Source organism: Protomyctophum parallelum (genome assembly GCF_964188405.1).
Source record: "Protomyctophum parallelum genome assembly, chromosome: 5".
Lineage (NCBI taxonomy): Eukaryota > Metazoa > Chordata > Actinopteri > Myctophiformes > Myctophidae > Protomyctophum > Protomyctophum parallelum.
In genome coordinates, this window is record NC_139702.1 from 51,996,427 (window position 1) to 52,019,425 (window position 22,999).

A 22,999-nucleotide genomic window follows, 5' to 3' on the forward strand; every position below is an offset into this window, starting at 1 on the left:
TAATAAAGGAGGTTGAAAATCACAAAGTGTAAGTAACAAAAGGTAATGTAAACAAAATTATTACATTCAAAACATTTAGCACACATTAGTATGCAGCAGCACTGGTTTGCAAAGGTGACATCAAGCCAAGGTGTGAAGTGTCATTTATAGAAGATAAATGATTTAAACTCCTATTAGACCAATATTCTAAGTTAACTAACCCAATATATGATATGGGGGGCAACTTGGTGGTAAAAGTCAAGAGGGTAAATGATCGATGAAATTGACATATATAGCATCTTCACTGTTCATCATAACCATGTCACTTTCATTTCAAGATAATGGCATCAAAATGTGGCTTTTTGTGGCTCATCTATGCACACCTCTACATTGCCCTTGTTTCAGTTATTAACTGAAGTAAATAAAACAAAAAAATATGTACCTCCTCTAAAAACTATAGTTGTAGCAAACCTTGCTGAATAAGATCCATTCAACAATATTAGACAAAGTGTAAACAATCTGAAAATCACCACAAAAAGTTATATTAGTTAACTGCACAACAAATAGAAAATATTCCATCTCTCTTATATCTACAGTTTAAAAAACAACGTATCTTTGTACTGGGATTCAGGAAATACAAATAAGGAATTCCATGCCATTCCACCAGTCACTGGCTAGTTGCACAATAGTGGCCGAATTTGGCATTGCAGCTCGAGCCAGCACTAGCCTGGGCACCATTTCATTTCGGTATTATGATCCGGGCTGGAGCCGGATGATATGCTTACGTCATGTTGTAGGCAATGGTTTGCCTACAACAAACAGGAACTTCCTGTTTGTTGCTTCCTGTTTGAATAAAAGCAATAAAAGCTCTCGTAAGCGAGAGCTTTTATTGAGAGGGAAAAGGAAGTTGTCGCCGCCTGTTCGTCCTGTCTGGCGACTACAAAACAATACTACAACATGACGTAACCACATCATCCGGCCCCAGCCCGGATCATACTGACTTTTGAAACAGAGACCAGGCTTTCCTCCGAGGCGGTGGAAAGCCTGGTGAGGCGAGGTTAAGCCAGCACTGGTCCATTGACCATTATTGCGCACGTTCATGTTATTGGAGCATGACACGTGAACACTACGTTTCATACGTGAACGTGTGCAAATGGCGCAATGATAGTCAACGGCACAGCGCTTTCACGATTTGGCCCAATCCATCCCAGAATACACTCTGTTCCTACCCAGAAGGAGGAGTGAAATCGCCTCATGCGCTTTTGAGCAATTTAATGCAAGTGGATGAGAGTAGAAATCCGGTGCCGTCTCTATTAATATATACTCTAAGGATCTTATAGTGCACTTTGGTTGACCTTTGGTCTTTGTAAATGTGCTTCATAAATAAAGTTTGAATTTGATTTGATTTGATCAGTGCCTAATAAAATGTTACTGGTACGGCTTAATATTGTTATCTTGAGTCAGACTTTTCAATGAAGCTGGCCTCCAAATCTCTGTATTCTAGTCCAATTCTAGTCCAACACGGCTTGCATCACAGATGTTAGTTAGTTACTAGGTTGTTCTGCAGTCACTGAACAACACAATATACTTGACAGCAAACTAGACAAAGGTAAGAGCTACTATAAATGTTTTTTCTTCTTCCTTCCTCCTTTGGAATAGCCTCGTCCGAACCAGCCTCCCTGCACTGCAGTGTCCCTACTAGCCTGACCCTGGTTATCAGGTAAACAGTCTTCTTGCTCAGCAGGGGGAGCTATAACTTTACGAGTATGGCTGTTCTCCTCTTCTGACCTCAACTGGGTAGCCAGGCTGAAGATGGGGTCCTCTGCCCTGATGACACAATGAGGGAAATGTGTGAAAGAATTCATGCAGAGGTTTGCCATGTGGTGCATGTTAAAGAAGTGTTTGCGAGGGATATCATATTTAATGACCAGTTCCTCAAACGAGAGCATACTCCCCTCTCAAATACATCCCTTAATTGACCTATTCCCCTATCAGCCCATAATTTAACCCCCCCCCCCCCCCATCAGCTCTACCTGGCACAAATTGAGTATTACCCCATATTGGGCTGAAGCGAGAGAGAAGTGGATGTTCTCCCAAAAATATATTGACCTCATGCCAGACTTCAATCATTGTTTTAACTATAGGATTGCTTGTAATAATTTTTAGGTAAGTATCTGAGTAAATATAAAGGGGGAGTGGTAACTTCAAGGAGCTTGATTCCACATCTTTCCATGCCGCCGCCGCATCCGTTGTAAAGTAGAACATTAGTGTTCTCAATTGAGCTGCCCAAAAATACCACAGCAAGTTAGGACACTGTAATCCTCCCCTATCATAGGGTAGATAAAGCAAGGACAATCTAAGGTCACATTCATACCAGAGAGCTTTGCTGCGATTAAAACGAATCCTGCTGCGCATTTTCAGAAAGTGCACTTCGTTTGGCAGGTGTGAAGACTCATTCGAATCGTAATGCATATCAAAGAACCGCATTATACTCCGAGTAAAAACGGGGGTTTCGCTTCGCTTCCAATCGCACTTGATTACGATTCGGTGCAGGTGTGAATGCAATCTGCAGTAAATAAAGGAAATGAAGCAAACAATGTGGCGGGTGAGGAGCTGAACACAGTTGGAGACGGAGAATGCATATTTTACGCAGCGCAAAGATGTCCCGTTACCGTGGATAGACGTGGTCGAATGAGGAGACTGAAGCCCTGATCGAAATGAGGACGAGTACATTAATCAATTGCTTAAGAAAACACATAAACAGTGCAGTGTAATAGTATTATAGCCTACAGAATATTCTGTCTGTCTGTGCGTGCCGTAAACATGGAGTGCTGTCACTGTGTGGGGACTAGTGGGGAGTAGGAACTTTCATCTCAATAAACATGTAAACATTTTGCTCTGCTCATGTCTGTTATATCAGTGCGCTCAGCGCTGTGCCTCCATGCCCAAATGAACAGTGTGTGGCTGCGTGCGTATAGTGAGAGAGCGAGAGAGAGAGAGGGGGTCCAGTCCCAGACGGCACGACACATATGCACGTTATGAGTATAATTTTATCACCATAGATTTCACTTTGTAGGCTAGTTTATGAATGGAACACATTGATAAAGGTCCCCCTGCTGCGTTTCCAATTGCTGCGGATGACAGTGTGAAGGCAAACGGCAGCAAATTAAATATGCAAGAATCCCAAATTCTCCGCCCATACGCATTGAGTCTACCGAAGTATTAGGTGAGAATGTGACCTAAGTCTAGGACCATGTGGTGCATGTTTGTGTGTGTGTGGCCCTTACTTGTTATATCCAGAAAGTTTAATGTTGAGGTCCTCCATCAAAATACGCATTACATCATCACACTTGGCATGAATCTTCAATGTGGCATGGTCATCTTTTGGTGTCCACTGAAACAGATAAATAATTACATGATCCACCACTGAAGTACAGACAGTATGTATTTATCTTCTTTAAATGATTTTGCTCTAGCTCACCTGCAGGTTAACAATGTAGAGTTTGGGTCTTTTGCTGGCTGGTCTGTTCATGAACCATAGGCAAGCATATTTTTTCAACACCTACAGGAGTGATAGACAACAACTTACAGCTGACAAGTGACAACCAACCATCCAATTAAGTAGCTAGCTATAATGAATACATATAGCATAAATAAGCAGTAATAGCACCATAGGACGTCAATTGAGAAATAGCTTTAAAGCTGCTATAAGCAATAATATTAATAATGACCTTTTTTGGTATTCAAAAAATGTAGTCTCTGTGACACATCTAGGGGCCTCAATCTGCATTCAAATATTTGTCTAGAAGCTTTGTCATTGGTCGATTTACCTGTCTGCTTCCTGATTGGTTAGTCATTGCAACCGCGTTTTTCCCCCCGACCAATGACAAAGTTTCTAGGAACATCTTTGAATGCAGATTGCGGCCCCTAGATGTGTCAGAGACTAAATGTTTTTTGGGAGCGTTCTACCCATTGCTGGCTGTCTGAATACCAACCCCCCCCCCCCCAACCAACATATTGCTTATAGCAGCTTTAATTCCCACAGCCAATTTATCGACCAATTCATTCACTGATTTAATTTAATTCCATTCCAGTTTGTGAAACTACTTACTTACATTTAATATTCATCTTATGTGTCACCATAATGCATCTTTGAAAATTCTTCCCATTTTTTATATAAACAAACTTCAAATATGCATTTTTTTTATTCCAAATCAATTCATAAACTACTCCCAGTCTGTTTTCAAAATGTATTCCATTTTAATAACGAAATCCATAATCATTACACCAGAGCATCCATTGATCTTCATTCCGCTTTCTTTAGGACAACATCGGCCCAATTGTCCATCAAGTTCAGAGGACCACACTTTTGGAATAACTTACCGTCTCATATCAGAGTCTGTACTAGTCTCTGCTCTTTTAAGAGACAATTACTGCAATTTTTATTAACAAGCTTGGGCAACACGCGCTAGTCACGTTATTATTTTATATTTTTTATTTGAATATATATTTTTTTAATTATTATTATTTATAATCCTTAGGTTTACCAATATTATTCATATCTTAATTTCTGTTATTTAAGCTCAACTGGTAGCTTCTATAGGATGGCCACTCGATAAGCCCCTTTGGGTTTTTTTGGCACTTCCAGCACATCATGTATGTAACTAATCTTGTTTCCTATTGAAATATTTGCTTTCTGTATTTATTTTATTTTACCATATTGTTGTTATTATTTACATATGTGCAAATTGTAATGGGAATTTTAGAATGCCAACTACAGTGCCAGATATTTGCATTATTGTGTATTTATCTTCCTTCCATTAAGTCTCTTTGTTCACCAATGTGCTCAGTCTAATTCATGCAGCTGTCAATCTAACAGCTGACTTGACTCTTCCACGCTGTCAGCAAAGGTATACTTATTTGTGTGTTGCCCTTATGTTTAGAACAGATCCTTATATGACCAGTTAGTATAGCATCTCTGTTAGAACAAGACTATAAGAACTGTCTGAGAATGGGGTTGAGGGGACTTGCGCCCGGTGGGGCTGCTGGAACAGGCAAGGAGGCCTGTTCCTGACTCTCTGTATATATATTTTTTTTAAGATATTTTTTTGCGGCTTACGCCTTTATTGATTTTTAAGGGATAGAAAGTAGGCTGACAGGAAACGGGAGAGAGATGGGGGGATGACATGCGGTAAAGGCCGTGTCGGGTCCGGGAGTCGAACCCGCGGCACACCGCGACTGGATCACCAGTCCGGTGCCCAGACCGTTACGCTACGGCCTGGGCCGACTCTCTGTATATTGTTTCTCTGCTGAATCTTCTTAATAAATTATCAACACTTTGTCATTCCTTCATCTTTGGACGAAAATGGGTACTTATTCCAGTTTTAGCATTCAATGTGTTTTACTGTGTTCATTCATACATAATGTTTGAAATGTAAACTAGAACAAACAAAGAGGTAGGAGTGCACACTAATAGTGGGGAGGTGCTGACCAGTGACCACAGGAGACAAACTTGGAACAGAAAGGAGGAGAGGTCACACAACTCGTAGTCACGATGCAAGAAACATTTATTACCAACGTTTCGGCACAAAATGCCATACCCTGAAGAAGGCATTTTGTGGCAAAACATTGGTCATCTTAAAATAAAAGTTTGTTGGATCATGACTACGAGTTGTGCAACCTCTCCTCCTTTCTGTTGAAATGTAAACTATCCCATGAACAGGTCCACACTCCACAGCATGATTTTTGGAGCCTACCTTCAGACTGGATCCAAGGCAAATTATGACATCTGCCTTCTCGGCTGCCTCAGCAGCTCCCTTCCAGTTGAGAGGCTGCTCCAGAGTTCCACGCTCCCCGAAATGTACAATGGTGTCCCTGAGCTCACCACTGCAGTAGGCACACCGTCGTCCTGTCCCATGGTGGTGCCGTGATGTCCGCTCCGTCACATCAAACAAACGTACATACTCCTTGGTTGGGGAACAGGATGTACACACCTGGGGAAGCAGGATGTTGTTTACAATACATACAATACATAACTTACCCACAATGGCCAGGTGATGTTAATGTTAACAAGGGGGTATGAGGTTTTGGATATATATTTTAACAAAACACCTGTCAATATAACGTTATTATGGATTCCACCAACATTATAACTTAACTGTCGAACTGTTGGCTCCCTGGCAGGCATACTTTTATTGAGGTTACGGTTGGGCATAGTTTTACTGAGGTTAAGGTTAGGCATAGTTTGACTGAGGTTAGGATTAAGGCTAGGTTTAGGCATAGTTGCAAAAAATTTGAATTGTCAATCACAGCGACTACTGGCCAATCACAGTGGGTCTCCCTAGAAAAGTCGTGGTATCCATAAGCACGCGTAAATATTCATTTCCAATATTCCCATATTGAAAATGAATGGAGAAGCTGCTGCTTGTCTGACTGAGCCCTTACATTTCATGTGTTTCTGCCTCACCTCAATAAACATGTTTCCATGGAGCTCAGATAGGGCATGTCTAGGAAGCCCACTTCGTAGATGAAGTCCATCACAGTTTTGAGACACCACATGCTGCACCTTTGAAGATGGATAAACAAATTAAATACAAATCAACCTCCCCCTTTATAAACATTCAATCTAAGAGATATATACAGTATATATATACGTGTGTGTGTGTGTGTGTGTGTGTGTGTGTGTGTGTACACACACATACATATATATATATATATATCTTAGATTGAATGTTTATAAAGGGGGAGGTTGATTTGTATTTAATTTGTTTATCCAAGAGATATATATATATACGTGTGTGTATGTGTGTGTACACACACACACACACACGCCGTAGCCAAGGATTCCTCACATACCAGCTTCTCTTTATGCAGCATTCTGATGCACATGTGTGTGAGGGTTGGTTCTGCATCACTCAGGTCAGATGTACTGGGAATTAAACAAAAGACAGCCACTTATACGTAAAATGCTATTACCCCATCCCTGTGTGCTCACACCCAACATGAAATGTGTTGCAACCCTTAGTGCAACAATGCAGCCAACATCACAAGATGAGAAAGCATCTCTAACCTGACAACCCGGCCCTGCCGTAGCTGCGTCCAAATCCCATTCGGGCCCCTGTAGTCTGGGATAGATGCTGCCTGAAATACAATGCATACAATGCATTAGCCCAGTCAACGATCAGCACAAACATAATGAAACCTAAAGATCTCCAACTTCAGCCTACCGTGCTGATACCAGCTCCAGTGTAAACGACCAGGTGTTGTGCCCGTTTCATTTCCTCAGCCAGCTGGCTAACCTTGTTCCTCAGCTCTACAGCATCATCAAATACCTGCAATATCAATAAATGACCAACATGTCACATACAGACCTTTTTCAGACATTTCCGTTAAGGCCTCTCATTCAACTATTGCATCTGATGGATAATTTTGAATTATTAAGATATTAATTGTTTGTGGATGTCGTAATCATATGCCCTATGACTTAATCAGGTGCCTTTATATATCTTCATGTCACGCTGTCCCACTGATTTTAGCCAGCGTGTAGATAAAATTGTTTTTCTCCCATTTGCCACAGATTACATTTGTATCTGTGAGAAACTGTTGTTTGACCCTGTAGCAAGGCAGACTTGATTAAAATGCTATATTAATAACCGTGTCCATTTGGTGACACGAAGAGAGACACTTTGTAATTGGCTGTATGTGGATTCATTCTTTGTGCTCTCCAAACTAAAGTGAACTGGCTGAAACATATTCTCCCGACTCTGACTGGACAATCCTTTCTTTTGTGGACTCATCTATTCTTTTGGTACCGAGTACTTTTTGTACTATGATTACTTTCAAAAGTATTTTTACATTTCAGGAGTTTCTTGCTCTGCTAACGAAGTTAAAATATACAGTCCTTTCTAATTACCATTATTAATTACCTTAATTAGTAATGTATCCATTAATTTGGTCTTCGATCCTTTTCCCTTTTATCTATTAGCATCAATAGTCGTTAATTGTGTCATTCTTTCTTCTATAAGGATAGAGATCTGCACAGATCAACACATGATCAAACTTAATGTTGCATACCCAGATCTTCCACTATCTTTGAGTAGCCCATTACATTTTCTATGGATACGATCAATTATACTTAATATCAGAAACCTTTAGTCATTAATATAATATTAATATAAAGACGTTTTAGTGAATTCCATGTACAGTTTTTTGTGCTGCTCATGTGAGACATGCCATTGACCGGATCGGTGTTATTGAGTCAATCAACGGTTCTAGGCGTAGTGGATCTAAAAACAAACCAACAGGGAGAAGCTTCCCAAGGCGAACAAAATGCTTTCAAGACCACAAAAACGCTTGTTTCACACAGTAGCTAAAGTACAGTATATTATTTATATTCTACAGTTTAACCCCCTACCTCTTCTTGCTTTCTCTTGAGAACATTCCTGCGGACTTGTCTCTTGCCGAGCTCCTCCACAGTGTCTTGATGCCGAAGTAGCGTCGAGGTATCCTCTTCTGACCTCTCATCTTTTGGTTTCTTCAGGATCCTCGCGATCTAGTCAGATAAGAACCGTGTTTTAACTTAACTGTATTGATAATCATAAGTAGTAACAACTGTTCATTACCCACATATAACCATCTTACGGACTTACGCAAACCTTGGTGTCTCACAAGTTTTAACTTTTGCCAAATAGCCACGGCACCTAGCTTAGCCAGTCACTCAGAGGAGAGTTCACAACACAAGTCTACTACAAGCTCCAAATGAACTGGACTTTCTTATCTTACCTGTTTAAATGTCTTCCTCTCCTTTTCTCTTTGTAGGATCTTAGCTTTCTCCAGCGCCTTTCTCTCCGCACGTGAAGATACACCGGTCTCAGTGCATTCTTCCATTCTCAGCTATGATCCAAAATCGGTTCCAAACATTGAAAACAAACGCACTGGAGCCAACGACAGCGAATGCAGATGCTAAAAATACAGCCGCCCAGCAAACAGCGCCACCTGCTGACCTACCTGGTTTTGATTGTCTGATGAATTTAACAGATTGGAGAATTACAGTACATTTCAAGCAGAACTCAATACAAAACTGTTAACTGTGGACGAGACGAGACCATAAAGTATTACACTTGTTTACAATAGGGCCCACCATGTTCAATTCATAACAATTAGAGACGTACAAATATACTCTTCTATTTAGCCAAAGAAAAGATAAGTGAGGGGGAAAAGGGGTGGGTGGAGGGATTCAGGTTTTACGGGGCCAGTTTCGAATTGCAGCCGTCCGTAGGTCCCCAATTAAGAGCGGTTTTGAAGGAGTCAATGGATTTGCATACATTAATGACTGTTGGTAGGGCGTTCCACATTTTGGTGGCAAAGGAGCGAAAATAATTGTCCCTTGTTGTGGTTAGTGTACCGATGTATTTATGAAAAACACAACCCCGGGTTTTAACACAAGCATTTATTACAAAACACGTAGAAATAAATAGAAAATGTATAAATGATACAAATGTTAAATATAGTTTGGCGGCTTTGTTATCCCATATACTGGCATAAATTAAGTATACGATAGCCTAACTAGTGAAAAATGACAAGATTTGAAGTGAACAATATAAAACCCCACTGGAAATGTCAGATAGAGGTCTAATGTTAGGCTCAATTATTGTATAAAAAATAAAAAATTGTAAAAACCAAAATAAAAAAGCAACTATTTGTAAATTGGTAGCAACAGGAATGTATTGACCCCATTCTCCCCTGGACTCACATTTGAAGTGGAATGCAGATGTTCAGTCTTAAATCCAGCATTAATTAAGCATCACTTAAGTTACACTTAAGTGTTTTGCTACCTCAGCATTTTTTACTTTCAATAAGGTTTTTCACATCAGTGCATCCAGATGACAATCAATCACAGTTGTGTATATTTAATACATTCAATACTATGGTGCTGCTGCGACCTTGACTTGAGTTTGACTCAGTGTTAATTAGGCTACTTGATTGTTACTGTATCAATAGCTTAAAAAGGTGACTTTATTTAATTAGCATGGACAGTTAGCATGGTCATTTTGGTTAACACATCGAAAACAATGTTATGTTGTCCTATCCCTCTCTTATTATACAGACATCACCTTATGTGTCAATATTATATTTCAAACCCCAAGAAACTCAATGCTACAAGTAGTTATGTTAAGACATATGGGAGAGAAGCTTCATCTGGGTCGACAGGAATAAGTGGTCTTGGGGACCCTCTGAGGGTTTGCTTTGAACTGTCCTCGCTTGGATTCTGATGGCCGCTCAGTCTTGTGTCTGGCCCTATTCACAGCCACGCTGTGGCTCCCTGTTGCCTTCTTCTGGATCCTGAGGGAGGGAGACAAAATGAATGTTAGTTGCTGATGAAGACAATGGGACTCCTGCATGAAGCGGTTGCAAATGTACCATTTTCTAATCCCATGTTTAGTACAGTAAATAAGCCAAGCACAATAAGTGAAGAATTTTAACATACTACTTTTCCTTGATGTTGAAAATTGAAAAGGGGGTCAAAATAACCAGAGGACCCCGGAGGGTTAGTTAAAATCTGTATTTGTGCCTTGTAGTCATCTAGTGATTGCATGCTTTTAACACTGGTGCTGTAAACAGCCATATTGACCTATGATTGGATCCCACCAGAACCCGCTCTCCTTCCTATGTACACTTCCTAAAAGACAGTGTGCTATTACTGGCTCAGTACAGCACTAATCAAGTCAACTACCCAACCTACTTGTTATACCCTGAAGAAGGCAACTAGCTTGTCGAATCGTTGGTAAATAAAAAGTATTTCTTGGCATCGTTGTGCGACCTCTCCTTTCTGTTATAAAGTTTGTCTCCCGTGGTCAGACTCAGCACCTCCCTACTCTTGGTGTGCGCTCCTACCATTGTGTTTGTTTTGAAACACAGCAGTGGAAGAACTCGCAAAACACAAATAATACAAACACTGCTGTGTTTAACAGCTGGAGAATAGGTAGGCGGAGAGAAAAAGTCCTTCAGTCCGACTGAGACGAGTGGACAGACACACTGGACTGCAACAATGGAGGAATCATCCAGTGAAAATAATACAATGAGTTCAATACGATCACATCGGCAGCTACTTGAGAATAGCAGATCTACAAGCTCACAATGCGTTGGTGTCAGCTTTCATATTTTCCAAAATATCTTTTGTTTTATACAAATAAAGAATAAGCAACTACACTTTAGAAACAAGCCCAAAAAACCGCAACCTGCAATAGTAACTATGACATCACATAATCAAACGAAATAGTGTGGTTTAAAGAACTGAACTTTATTCCTAGAAAATGACGATCATACGTTCACAGTGAATGAGTGGCACAGTGAATGAGTGGCTGCCGAGTTAAAATCTTGTGTGACAGCTGATGGGTATTTTATTAATTATGATTTATTGCTTCATATTTTATGTTCACATCTTATTACTATGTTAAAAAAGACCTTGTAAATCTTCTTGTATCTGGTGCACAGGACTGCCCTGTCACCCAGTGATGTCATATCAATATATGCGTGTGTATTAATTCCACTATCAGCTGTCACCCACTCCAGATTGTCCGTTGTACCAAAGGGAAATAAGATGAAATGGACAACAACATGACAACAACTGTTGTCTTAAAGATGAGGCTAAACATACACTCTCACCCCATGAGATAAAGAGTCATCAACAGAATCCTAATCACAGAACGTGATTAAAGTCAAAAACAGGATTCAGGCGATCGGACGCCCATGACAGCTTGATGACACCTTACTCTGATGGGACCTTTCCACCTATTGAAATGTGACAGCTGAATTCTGAACCTATGACATGTTTTTCAGTATATATGTTTGTGCAAAATGATGTGACTTTTATTCAGAGCACTTAGGAGAATTCTCTCTCCGCTATTCTTTACATTTGTACATGCTCTGGATCTGAAGAAAAACTAACTAAAGAGAACTACTTTAAGAACAGGTCTTTTGCACTACTCTAAGTTTCACTAGAGTTCCTCTTTTGGGTTTTTGATACTTTGGGTTCTCACTTTTCCAGTGAAGATTTATAAGGTTGAGGTATCTGGTCTTTTTGGCTATTTGAATAGCCTCACTCAGATTATTATCTGTCAACAGCTTTCATCACTAGACCTAAAAGAAGGGATTTTAATACTCACATCACTCCCCTCTTCCTCTCCAAGGATTTTTGCGTAGCAGGAGACAAAGAAGTCTTTCCCTTGGCACTGACTGCGTCTCCACTCTAAAAACACACATGCACAGTTGCACACAACCATATAAACAATTGCATAATGTTGTTATTGGCCACTTTACATGTACCCAGTCCAGTAGTTTACCACACAAACAACTACAAATACACACACAAGCATCCATAAACAAATGAATGCAGTACATCAATAGAGGAAATATAGTACTTCAGCAACAGCAGGAACAAGCTAGTGAAAAATCTATTCCATCACTAAGCCTTCTTTAGTGAATGACATTTGGGATCAGGATGGCCAGCAAGTCTTTTATTCTTGTTAATTCATTAACTTCGCCATGCCAGAGCGGCCAGGGACAGGGATTGTGTTTCAGTGTGTCTGTCAGTCTCGGGCACCGCTGGACAGATTGGTGTGAAACTTTGCACGCACTCCCCAGTAGGCCTTGGAAGAACACATTCAACATATCTACTATATTATGCTAATGTTTTCTCTGATGACCGTTAACATTACAAGGAGAAGGCACAAAAACCTAAGTGTTATCTTTGTAAACTGAAAGAAACTAAATAAATAATAATTAGACATATTTGATCCGGTGGGGAAAATTCAGTTTTCAGCTTCACACATCTGAGAGCTGTCCACAGAGGGGAACAGGAGGGAGAAGTTAGTTATTGTCTTGCTCAGGAAATATTGCCAGGGCTGGGATTCGGACCTGGGAACTTCTACTTCACAGGCATGCTCTCTATCTATTCATCTATGGACGCTCTCATCTCTGTTTGAAGTTACAATTTCACATGAGGAATTAGGTTAATAAACCTTTTAAGTCACCAGTTCTGCTAGCATAGCTTGACAAGACAGACAACCCAATGTGAGCAGAAAATAAAGCGCGTACGACACACGACAACACAGGGTTGTCCCTGTGTGAATCACCTGGTTTTCAGGGAATCCCATACAGACACAGCACTTAAAAGTAACTGAGATATTGAAAAAAAGGGCTACCTGTCGTCGCCGCTCCCTCTCTCCGACCAGCTCCCTGTCCCAGCTGATGAGCTGCATCCTCTCCCTGGCAGACAGGCTGAAGAATATGTCATAGAGCTCGTAATGTGCAGAGCGCAGCTGAAGCAGAACAGAGCAAAGGGGGAGACTTAAATTAATCCTCACAATGAGAGCGTCAACCGAAATACTCAGAAATGTGCTTATACAGTACCTGCACTGTGACTCTCTCAAGAAGCAAAATGTCTTGTCTGCTAGTCTGTGGCTGGAAGGTCAACAGGAACTGTCTAGTGTCCTGACACACACACACACACACACACACACACACACACACACACTTTTATTGAGGCCTGAAAAGTGGGAGTACTGCCATAGGCAGACATGACATTGCTGTCTCAGCTCACCTTGATGGTGCGCAGCAGCTGCGCCACTCTCTCAGTTTTCAGAAGCCGGCGAGTCAGGAACCCTTTAACTGCTGCCAACACCAGGGGGCGGTAGCAGTCTGGTACAGAACTGGGAGACTGGGGGGTGGGGGGTGGTTGCTGGGATGAGAGCTGTGAGTAATGAGAACAGGGAAAGAGAGGAGAATACCAATTCCATCAATGACGACCAATTCATTTCCCGTCTGGATTTTCAAGGTCTTTTTCAAGTTGGGCATCCTTTTAGTGCCTAGTGGTCGGCAGTCATTGTAAAAGGTTGTAATACGACTGCAGCCGTTGACGCGTTACATGACAGAGGTTGGAATAACACAATTTAACTGACGACAAACTGTTAGGCCTAGACATTTTATTAAACAAAAAAAAAGTAGAGCAAGTTTGCTGATTAAAGGCAGCACAATACAAAGGATTGTAAGTCTGATTTGGTACAGATTACACACCAAATGAAAACAGTTTGTGTCCCCCATCCAGTCAAGTTGAGTCAACAAGGTTCTCCAGCTTGCCAGTTGGATATCGCTGTCTTTACACATAATCAGTGGGATATTGCTGACACACCCACATCAGATGATGGTTTTGTCTCACAATACTTGGGAATCTCAGTACTGATGACAAGAGTTTGCTAGCTCCTGCATTAAACTCCACACAGAGTACCTTTTGGCCGAGTGCACCAGCTTATTGCTTATTGCCGAGTCAAATAACAGCATGGTCTTCCTGTACAAACTTGAGTTAGTATCGATAGCAAGATACTAGGTAAACGGTGCATTTATACCACTTTTATTCATGCATTACATTCATCCATTCAAACACACATTCACACACCGACGGCGGAGGAAGGCATCAACCGGCTCATCAGACACAATGATTTAGCAAAGTTAACTGAAGTGAACCATTTTTCTCCTGAACCTAGTACCACATTAAGATGTGCGAGGCTTTATTTAAGAACTATCCGGCAGTGGCTCAGAAAATGGCCGCTTGGGAAATGGCGGTTCGAACCCCAGCTCCCCATGGGTTAGTGTCGAAATGTCCTTGACCCTTACTGAATCCCTAACTTATCCCGAATGTGTGACCGTTCTCTGCTATAGCAAGTAAGATGTGATTATACTACATTGGTGGATATATACAGGTAGTAAAGAATGAGTAATAAAAATATTACTCAAGGCATATGTTCAATGAGAAGGGAAGGTAAAACAAACTTACAACAATAGTAAGTGAACATGGCAAACTTTACCTGGGAAGAGAAGGTGCTGGAGAGAAGGGAGGGTGAGATGGAGACGTCCCCCAGACGGGAGCTGGAGAGAGGGCAGGGGAAGGACACGCTCTGGAGGAGATGGTAACGCACCGCCAAAGCCTGAGAGAGAGAGGGAGGAGGGTTGTGGGTTGATCAGAAAAACGTGAAGAGGCAAGAAAGAGATGAGGGAAGGGAGAGGGAGAGCACGATGGCAAGATCTAGTGGGAAAAAAGGGGAAAAAAGAGAGCACTAGGGCGTTAAGGGTGGAGAAATGAAAGAAAAGAGGGTGCATGAGTGTGTGGTGCGTGCACACACTGTAGTACACACCCATGGGGATGAGAGAGGGAGACATTGGGAAATACTGAATTGGAAAGGATGGCAAATGAGGCAGGAGGAAGAAATTAATTGAGGGTGGAGAGAGAGACAGGAGGAGGAGAGATGGGGCACAGATGCAAGGGGATGAGACGAGAGATGGATGGAGGAAGGGGAGAACGAAGAAAGACAGAAAACGACTGAACACCATGGAGACAAAGAGGGGGGGCATTAGTGGTGGAGCATAGAGGGACGAGTTGGCACTTAACCACCGACGCTCATGAATTAAACAAAATTATCGTTTGCTTTTCTGTGTCTGTTCTCTCACTCCACTCATCCCCTCTACCCTTCCAAACAGTCCATCCTTTTACCCTCGCCACATTGCCCAAGATGGAGCAGGCCAGGCAGCAAAGAAAAATGACAAAGGTCCTATTATTAAACAGCTTATGTTAGTACAGCAGATAATAGGAACGATCTTTCACTTGGTGATACAAGCGTGAAATTTGGCATGAACATGCCTCTGGGTCACCTCTTTAACTTTTTTAACCGAGCCAACAAAAAATCCAATATGGCGGTCATTTTTCAAGATGGCCGCCAAATAAAAAAGGCCTTTTGTGGCGGTTCTGGACAACCATGGGTGCGGCCGACTCGAGACCGGGCACTGCACTCCCTATGGGTGTGTGGAACGTGTGTGTCGAATTTTAAGTCGGTGGGGCGAACGGTTCTCGGGTTACGTGGATTACAGATGTACACACGCACACAAAATTCGTGCAATATAGCAGATAATTGGAACGGTTGTTCGCTTGGTGATACAAGCGTGACATTTGTAATGAACCTTCCTTTGGGTCAACTCTTTAACTTTTTTAACCGAGCCATCCAAGAATCCAATATGGCGGTGCTATTTCAAGATGGCCGCCACATCTAATTGTTAGCCTATGTCTACATTTCTTACAAATTTTAGGACAAATTTCACCATTATAGATAGATGTTTTTTTTTTTTTTTTTTTTTATATATTCTTTATATTATTTTTTTGTTATTTTTAGTTTTCATACTGAAAATGGTAGCATGCTAATGCTAACATGGTAGCATGCTAATGCTAACATAATAATGCTAACATGGTAATATGCTAGCATGCTAACATAGCATGCTAACATGATAATGCTAACATGCTAATTAGCATTAGAAAATGGTAGCATTAGCATGCTACCATTTTCAGTATGAAAACTAAAAATAATGACAAAAAACTAAAAAATAAATATAAAGAACCGTTCGCCCCACCGACTTCAAATTCGACACACACGTTCCACACACCCACAGGGAGTGCAGTGCCCGGTCTCGAGTCCGTATGACCGCCATATTGGATTTTTCGCTGGCTCGGTTAAAAAAGTTAAAGAGGTGACCCAGAGGCATGTTCATGCCAAATTTCACGCTTGTATCACCAAGTGAAAGGTTCTCTCACAATATGGCTGTTAGCCGCTGTACTATGTTAATTATATTGTTGTTAGAGACACATAAATTAAACAAGAGACTGTAATTAATAGGACAAGGACACTGCCCAAGAACAAACACACACAAGCGCCAACACACGTGCTGTGCTCACACGGGAAGAAACAAAGATTGGGTGCCAAATGAACAGTGGGTGTCCTTGGGAAAACACACAGGAACAGACACAAGACCACGATGCCAGCTCGCCTCTTAGAGATGCAATGAAACATTTATGGTAGAATCCCTGGGCTTCTTTACTGGGGAGAGTTTGAAGGTCCTGTTATAATGAGCACATTTCTGTAGTCTTTCCACACACAGGTCTCTAAAATCCCACTATAACAGGTAGGGGAAATGTGTTTCTGTGCGTGCGTGGCAGCAGTGCCAGTGTTTTACAAAGGTCTGGCACTATTTGCAGTCAAAATAATATCATCAGTTGGGAAGTTCTTAAATTGAGATCATCTTCTCTGTTAAAAGGTCAAGAAGCGTTTTTATTATTACTGACCTTGGATGGAGTCCACAAATATAATATACATATAAATATACCACATTTACATAATGGGGTATCTGTGTTATGCAAAAGGTGGCAGAGGAAGTATAAATATTAAAGTGCATGTCAAGGTTACACCTTGCATTTGTTAAAAATGTTGTGACATTTCACACTAATTTAGCAAGGTTTCTGTTATTGAGTAATTATTTATCACTATTGTTTTATTACATCTCACCTGTAGCAGCTCTAGCTGTTTCCTCTGGTCATGTGTTTCGTAGGCTGGTTTGAGCTGCTGCTCATCCTCTTGACCACTGTGGCCTTCATGCCACCGCACAGATTTTGAGAAAACAAATTATTGGCAGATTTGGCACAAGAAAATTATCAAGAATAGCAGCAGTCTTTATATTGGTAGAAAGATCGACTACGGATGCAATTTAATATTGACAACAAATGGATTTTGATTAAAACTGGACATGTGATATAATACTGGTGTTCCTGGACAATGGCATATGGTCCTTGGTTGTCTGGTCTTGTGTGATATGTCATTTGTGTCTGTTCTGTGTTGCTCTGTCTGTCCAGTAGTTTTTAGCTTTTTTGTTTCTATGCACTTTATGCTGTTGTAACACTTCAATTTCCCCTCAGGGATTAATAAAGTATATCTCATCTCATCTCATCTCTCAATGTAATGCTCAGCAGTCAGCAAATAAAATATAATACCGGAAACAGTAAACCAAGGCAAAACAAAATGCTGTTTGGATTTGCTATGGTTGAGGAGTGGACAATCATTTATTTTGTAAATATATCAAGTAGTATTCTGCAAACCAGCAGTTTGACTGCATGTCATTTGAGAATACCTCTTGTGATTCATCATCAGCTGTAGTTTGTTTATCTTCTATATTATTTTGAATGTTATTTTGCACATACTCATAGTCAGTCCTACCTTTAGAGGTGCTGGAGTGAGCTCTTACAATAGATACTGCTCCTCTGCTTCCATCTCTAGGTCTGTCCTCACTTCCCTCTGTCGCATGCATGAGGAGCCTCCGTTTGGCCTTGGATATCCCTCCATGACCTTCCCCTCCGCTGTCTGGGGTCAAATTCTTACCTTGAACATTGTGACCTTTTGATCGTGAGTCTGATCCAGACCCCAGCTGCAACCAAAGCCCGGAGGGTGTGTCCACATCGTATGATTGGTTGAGGGACAAGGAGTGAGATGATTCCTCCCCCTCTAGTACTACCATCATCTCACTTTTCCTTTCCATTTGCTGGTTACTGGTGTCCAGTAGCACTGAGCCTGTATGTGAAACCTCGATTTCAGAAGGCACCTTTCGGAACACATCAGGAACATGCATCCTCTGTGCCCTTGAGGTGATGCATGGCTGCTGTTTTTTGAAGGTCTCGTGCTTTCTAAAACTGATCATGCAAAGGTCGGTAGCTAGCGGTACTCTATCAGACAACTGGACTCTACAAGGGGCCAGGTCAGATGCAGGTTCTTCTCCTCTGACTTCCAGTTTCTGTGTAGCTGTGATCTTCATTAGCTTTCCCCCTCCCTCATTCAATGTCTCTTGCCATCTTACATTGGGGCTTGATTCAGGCTCCATATCTTTGTGTTTAAACTCTTTTAATGGTCTTCTTTGCCACTCACCATCCCTCTCCTCTTGACAGTTTCTGTCATAATCACTTTGTCCAACCCGAACAAGTTGGCCTTTGTTAATGTTCGCCATGTCTTTACCAATGAAGTGACCCAGAAAATTGCCATTTTGAATCTGACACCCGTTCTCCATGTTCTCTGTAATCGTGGCCTCCAGATCTGTGATCAGCAGTTTAAGGCTGGAGAGGTTAAACTCGAGCTGATCGATCTGCTGTGCCCGATCTGAACTTCTCCTGGATGACAACATTCGCTCTACATCACCTTCCTCTGCTAAATACAAGATGGAAGAAGTTGGAGGTGCCAATGCTTCATAGTTTTCCTGTCCCAAAATTACTTTCAGCTCAGTATTATCATTTACATTATGGCTTGTAGAGGCTGGGGGTTTTGTCTTTGGAACAGTGGTTTCATGAATCGCTCTTTCAACTTGGGCTTTACTTTTACAGTGAACTGGACTCATACAGAACTGAAGGATGGGGACAGTCTGAAACTTTCCAACACCATTATCAGTAGATATGCTGAAGGTGTTGCATGGTTGTTCAGCTCTGCAGTGGAGCTGAGTATTTCCAGAGGTGTCATCTTCCTGTGCTCCACTCAATACCTCAGTGTCTTCAACTCCAATCAAGTGCACATTGCCTAATTTAAATGTTGCACTTAGTTCCTGAGATTCTGTTACAACCCCTACTTTGCCTTTTGGTGAGGTTTTTAGTGATGAGGAAACATTTACTTGGTTTCCCTTATTCCCCCCTTTCTCTCTTATTTGTATTCCCTCTGTGGCCAATGCTCCTTTGTGGGGGAACTCATCATTCTCCTTATCAGAGAGGCTATCTCTCTCCTCGCCTTTTCTCACTTGTTGGGATCTCTCCTGGGTTTTGGTATTCTTGGCCTGGTTCCTTAGCATCCGCTGACACCGCCGATACTCCTGAGATATCTTCAGCAGGACCTGGAGGCTCGGAGGGCAGGGTTCCTCTGGAGATGTTGTTTCTGCTTTACTGACTTGGTCATCCTGTGGTTCCATTTCCATTTGTTGAACCCGAGGTTGGTGTGCAGTTGAAGGGCAGTGAGTGACGAACGTCTCTGAAGATTCTGGACTATCTAACGGAGAGCTTGTTTTTACTGAAGTGACTGGGCATTCATCTCCATCCTGGTTTTTGTTCTTTTGGGTAAACAGAGCAATGTCCTTCAACTTTGGACTTAACATGAGAGTGCTTTTAGACACTCCTGTTGGAGAACTTCGTACTTGTGATGAAGCAAACTCTGCTGAGTGAGCATGTGTGATAGAATCGTGAAAAGGTGAGATGCTGCAAACACCCTTTAGCAAACGATCATAAACGGAGGATACCTCGGCACACCTCTCTAAGTCTTCTCCATCTATGGGAGGGTGGCTGATTATATCTTGCATATTGGTGATTGTGTTTGAAGTATTGTGAAGAAAAAAGCCATTGGCTTCCTCCTCACAACTGAACCCATGGCTCTCTCCCCTTCTCTCAAGTCCACCAGAATGGCTGGTAGTACTTCCTTCATTCACATACCCTGAAGAGATTGATTGATGGCTTATATCAATTAGGGGTTCTGCAGCTAGTTTTGACACCAGTTTATTTTTGTTGTGATCAACAGAACAGTCTTCCTGGTAATGTTGATGTGGTGTGAGGTTATGTGGGGAAAAGGCACTACATAAGGATGATGCCACAGGAAGAACATGCACAACACCCATGCCATCACATGTTAGGCTAGATGTTGGCAAAGTCGTCAAACTGTCATTGGTCTCTATGACATCATCACTCTGAGACATTGACACATTGGTGTTGATGTGGAAAGGTGAAGATTGTGATTCGATAAGGCCCTGTTCTTCATTAAAGAACTTGTCCACTGTAGGTGCTTTCCTCAGCGGCAAAGCCTATAAGGAAATGATAACAATAAATGTCAACGTTATTTTCCTCATTTGACAAATGCCAATGGAACATAGCAATAAATAATAATGCTGAAATCAATATCATGTCTTTATGAACATACTGTAGCTGGTGGTGTATTTAATGAGAGTCGGTTACGATGTAAGTTGCACTCTCTGTGGTGGTGTGGAACGTGTGTGTCAAATTTGAAGTCGGTGGTGCGAACGGTTCTCGAGTTACATGGATTACAGACCTACTACACACAGACGTGTTACATTCATACTAGTAGGATAAAAACTGTTTGTTTTGTAAGGGAAACGTTCAGATCTTCTCTGGTAAATCTGCTATGCAATATGTATAAATTCACAGAATCTCTGTGTATCCATCCGTCTGTCGAGTCTCGCGTAGCCAGACAACTATTCCACAATCTCTGAATGCTATATAGTCTGGAACTACACCAATCCGAGTAAGGAAGCAGACATTTCCGTTCACAAAAATATGCTTTAAAATATCTTTAGAGCTTAATCTTTTATTTCAATTTCTGCTAAGCAGCAAGCTATATATGCTTAGAAGATTTCTATTTACATTAGGATACATTTTTGTATCCTAAATGTCTTCTAAAGCTAAATCCTAATAAAAGTTCTGAAAGACGTACAGTATGTTTCTGCATCAGTAGTGCTCAAACGTTCTTATGTCAAGGACCGCCAAAATGGTCTGCAGGAAATGTATTTGCCTGCGGACCCCGCATTTCAAAATATTTTGTTCCAGCCAGGAATCCCGAGAAGCAAATATCTGATAAAAAAAGATTCTCGCTCCCTCTATTATTGTGGCTGTCCCTCACATTTCTTAGGTAATTAGTTAGGTATGCGGGTACTGAGCTCAAAGCCATATTTTTACACAATCACAACTTTGTCTTCTACACAGAGCCAACCTAGGTTAAAAAGAGGTGGGTCATGGGCCTCAGGCCGAGAATTAGTCTAATTAGTTTGTTTGTTTGTTTGTTTGTTTGTTTGTTTTGGGAGGTTGTGACGCATAATGGTGATATATTCACACCGTCACCCAACCCTAACGCATATGCTTTCTCAGTTGTAATACGTTAACTGAGCACCCAACGGGCAGATGAAGAGTCATGACTGACGGTGACATACCTGAACACTGTTTAGAATGTTTTCTACATAGGTCACCCTTGCGTGAGCTCTTGATTTTCTCTGGTCAGTGGTCCTTTGTAATGCCTCTCTAATTCTGTGCACCTCCTCTCTCTGTTGCTCTGACAGCTATTGAGATAACATACATAGCATAAAAGATTTCAGTGGTGAGTCAGAGTTTGTTCAGCAACAGTAATTTGTCCCCCCTGGGTGAATACTGAATAGTAGCCCTGGTCCAGTGCTTATAGCGAGTCTCACCAAAGTGCTGGACCAGGGCTAGGTGAATAATACTGAATGATGTTAAGATTATTTGTTTATCACACTCTTCTACAACTGTGTTCAGTACGTTTAAGCACATCAAACAGGGTCTATAATGATATTGAATTTAGGACCAACTGTGACTGCTGGTGTTTCAAGCCTCTATGCTGGTATGGTACCATTAGGAACTAGAAAGAAACCAAACTGTAATTATGAATTAGCTGCTTTCATACCAAAGGTGGAAGGATGGGTTGACCATAGAAGCTGAGAAGAGAAGGAGACCGACGACTGCAACTTCTCATAGCAGGTCTTCTCGATGGTCTGTTTTCCTCACATTGTCTCAGTTGTGAGAGATGGTGCTGTACAAAATCTTCATAATCTTCCATTCTGGTAGGACGACCCGTTTTCTAATTCAACACGGTGCAGGGTTTACTGCAATGGTTTCACTTGATAGCCAATATGAAAACTCTTGTGTTAGTTAGTGTTAGCTAGCCACACAGAGCTAACAACAACTGGCCACAAAAAAGCTAAGTGACTCAAGTGAGCACTCATGAAACTACTGCAACGGGGAAACAACACATTCGATAATGAATCAGCGATGCCTGGTCAAATATCATAGCATAATATAAATATATGGTCTAATTTAAGAGATTATACCTATTACATTACCAACACAGTACGTCTGCCGCCAATGTTTACAACTACGCGCCTGTGTGATGTGAGAGTGTGACAGTTAGCAAAATTCTAGATTCCATAGCCTGGATGGACACTCAAGCTGGCATTGGCTAGTTCGCTGTGAGGCGTTCATGGCAACCGTGGCAACGGCAACTCGGCGCGTAGTAGAAAACGAGCGCACCCTTGGAAATGGTCGCCTATGAATACAATATTAGCGCACCGGAGCGCACTCGCCTATTAGTTTGCACAGTGCGTTCAGTGC

At 41.5% G+C, this 22,999-nt stretch overlaps 2 protein-coding genes across 4 annotated transcripts; both read right to left on the reverse strand.

The window, feature by feature from the left end:
- Positions 1-966: 966 nt before the first annotated feature.
- Positions 967-8,888, reverse strand: sirt7 (sirtuin 7). Of its 2 annotated transcripts, none has more exons than XM_083765942.1 (10): positions 8,761-8,888; positions 8,393-8,530; positions 7,206-7,310; positions 7,049-7,119; positions 6,835-6,907; positions 6,446-6,538; positions 5,736-5,972; positions 3,461-3,541; positions 3,267-3,373; positions 967-1,806 (listed from the first exon to the last, which is right to left on the reverse strand). In XM_083765942.1, exons 1-10 carry the CDS (start codon positions 8,863-8,865, stop codon positions 1,599-1,601), a joined length of 1,218 nt encoding a protein of 405 aa, XP_083622068.1. In that variant the 5' UTR covers positions 8,866-8,888; the 3' UTR covers positions 967-1,598. The 2 variants fall into 2 exon arrangements, with proteins under 2 accessions (XP_083622068.1, XP_083622067.1); XM_083765941.1 differs by having other exon boundaries at positions 6,446-6,544.
- A 530-nt stretch (positions 8,889-9,418) lies between these two features.
- cp110 (centriolar coiled-coil protein 110) lies at positions 9,419-22,758 on the reverse strand. 2 transcript variants are annotated; one of them, XM_083765950.1, is made up of 10 exons: positions 22,296-22,758; positions 21,808-21,933; positions 18,066-20,667; positions 17,361-17,443; positions 14,841-14,960; positions 13,580-13,729; positions 13,390-13,470; positions 13,182-13,298; positions 12,144-12,226; positions 9,419-10,320 (listed from the first exon to the last, which is right to left on the reverse strand). In XM_083765950.1, exons 1-10 carry the CDS (start codon positions 22,446-22,448, stop codon positions 10,173-10,175), a joined length of 3,663 nt encoding a protein of 1,220 aa, XP_083622076.1. In that variant the 5' UTR covers positions 22,449-22,758; the 3' UTR covers positions 9,419-10,172. The 2 variants fall into 2 exon arrangements, with proteins under 2 accessions (XP_083622076.1, XP_083622077.1); XM_083765951.1 differs by lacking the exon at positions 21,808-21,933.
- Positions 22,759-22,999: the final 241 nt, after the last annotated feature.

Coding starts and splice junctions, on each gene's coding strand:
- sirt7 (XM_083765941.1), bottom strand. CDS start 8,865: ATGGAAGAATGCACTGAGACCGGTGTATCTTCACGTGCGGAGAGAAAG. Junction 7,311..8,392: donor TCAAGAGAAAGCAAGAAGAG/GTAGGGGGTTAA, acceptor TTGATATTGCAG/GTATTTGATGATGCTGTAGA. Junction 5,973..6,445: donor ATGGAAACATGTTTATTGAG/GTGAGGCAGAAA, acceptor CTGCTTCCCCAG/GTGTGTACATCCTGTTCCCC.
- cp110 (XM_083765950.1), bottom strand. CDS start 22,448: ATGGAAGATTATGAAGATTTTGTACAGCACCATCTCTCACAACTGAGA. Junction 13,730..14,840: donor CCAGCACCTTCTCTTCCCAG/GTAAAGTTTGCC, acceptor CATTACTCACAG/CTCTCATCCCAGCAACCACC. Junction 13,299..13,389: donor TTGAGAGAGTCACAGTGCAG/GTACTGTATAAG, acceptor GTTCTGCTTCAG/CTGCGCTCTGCACATTACGA.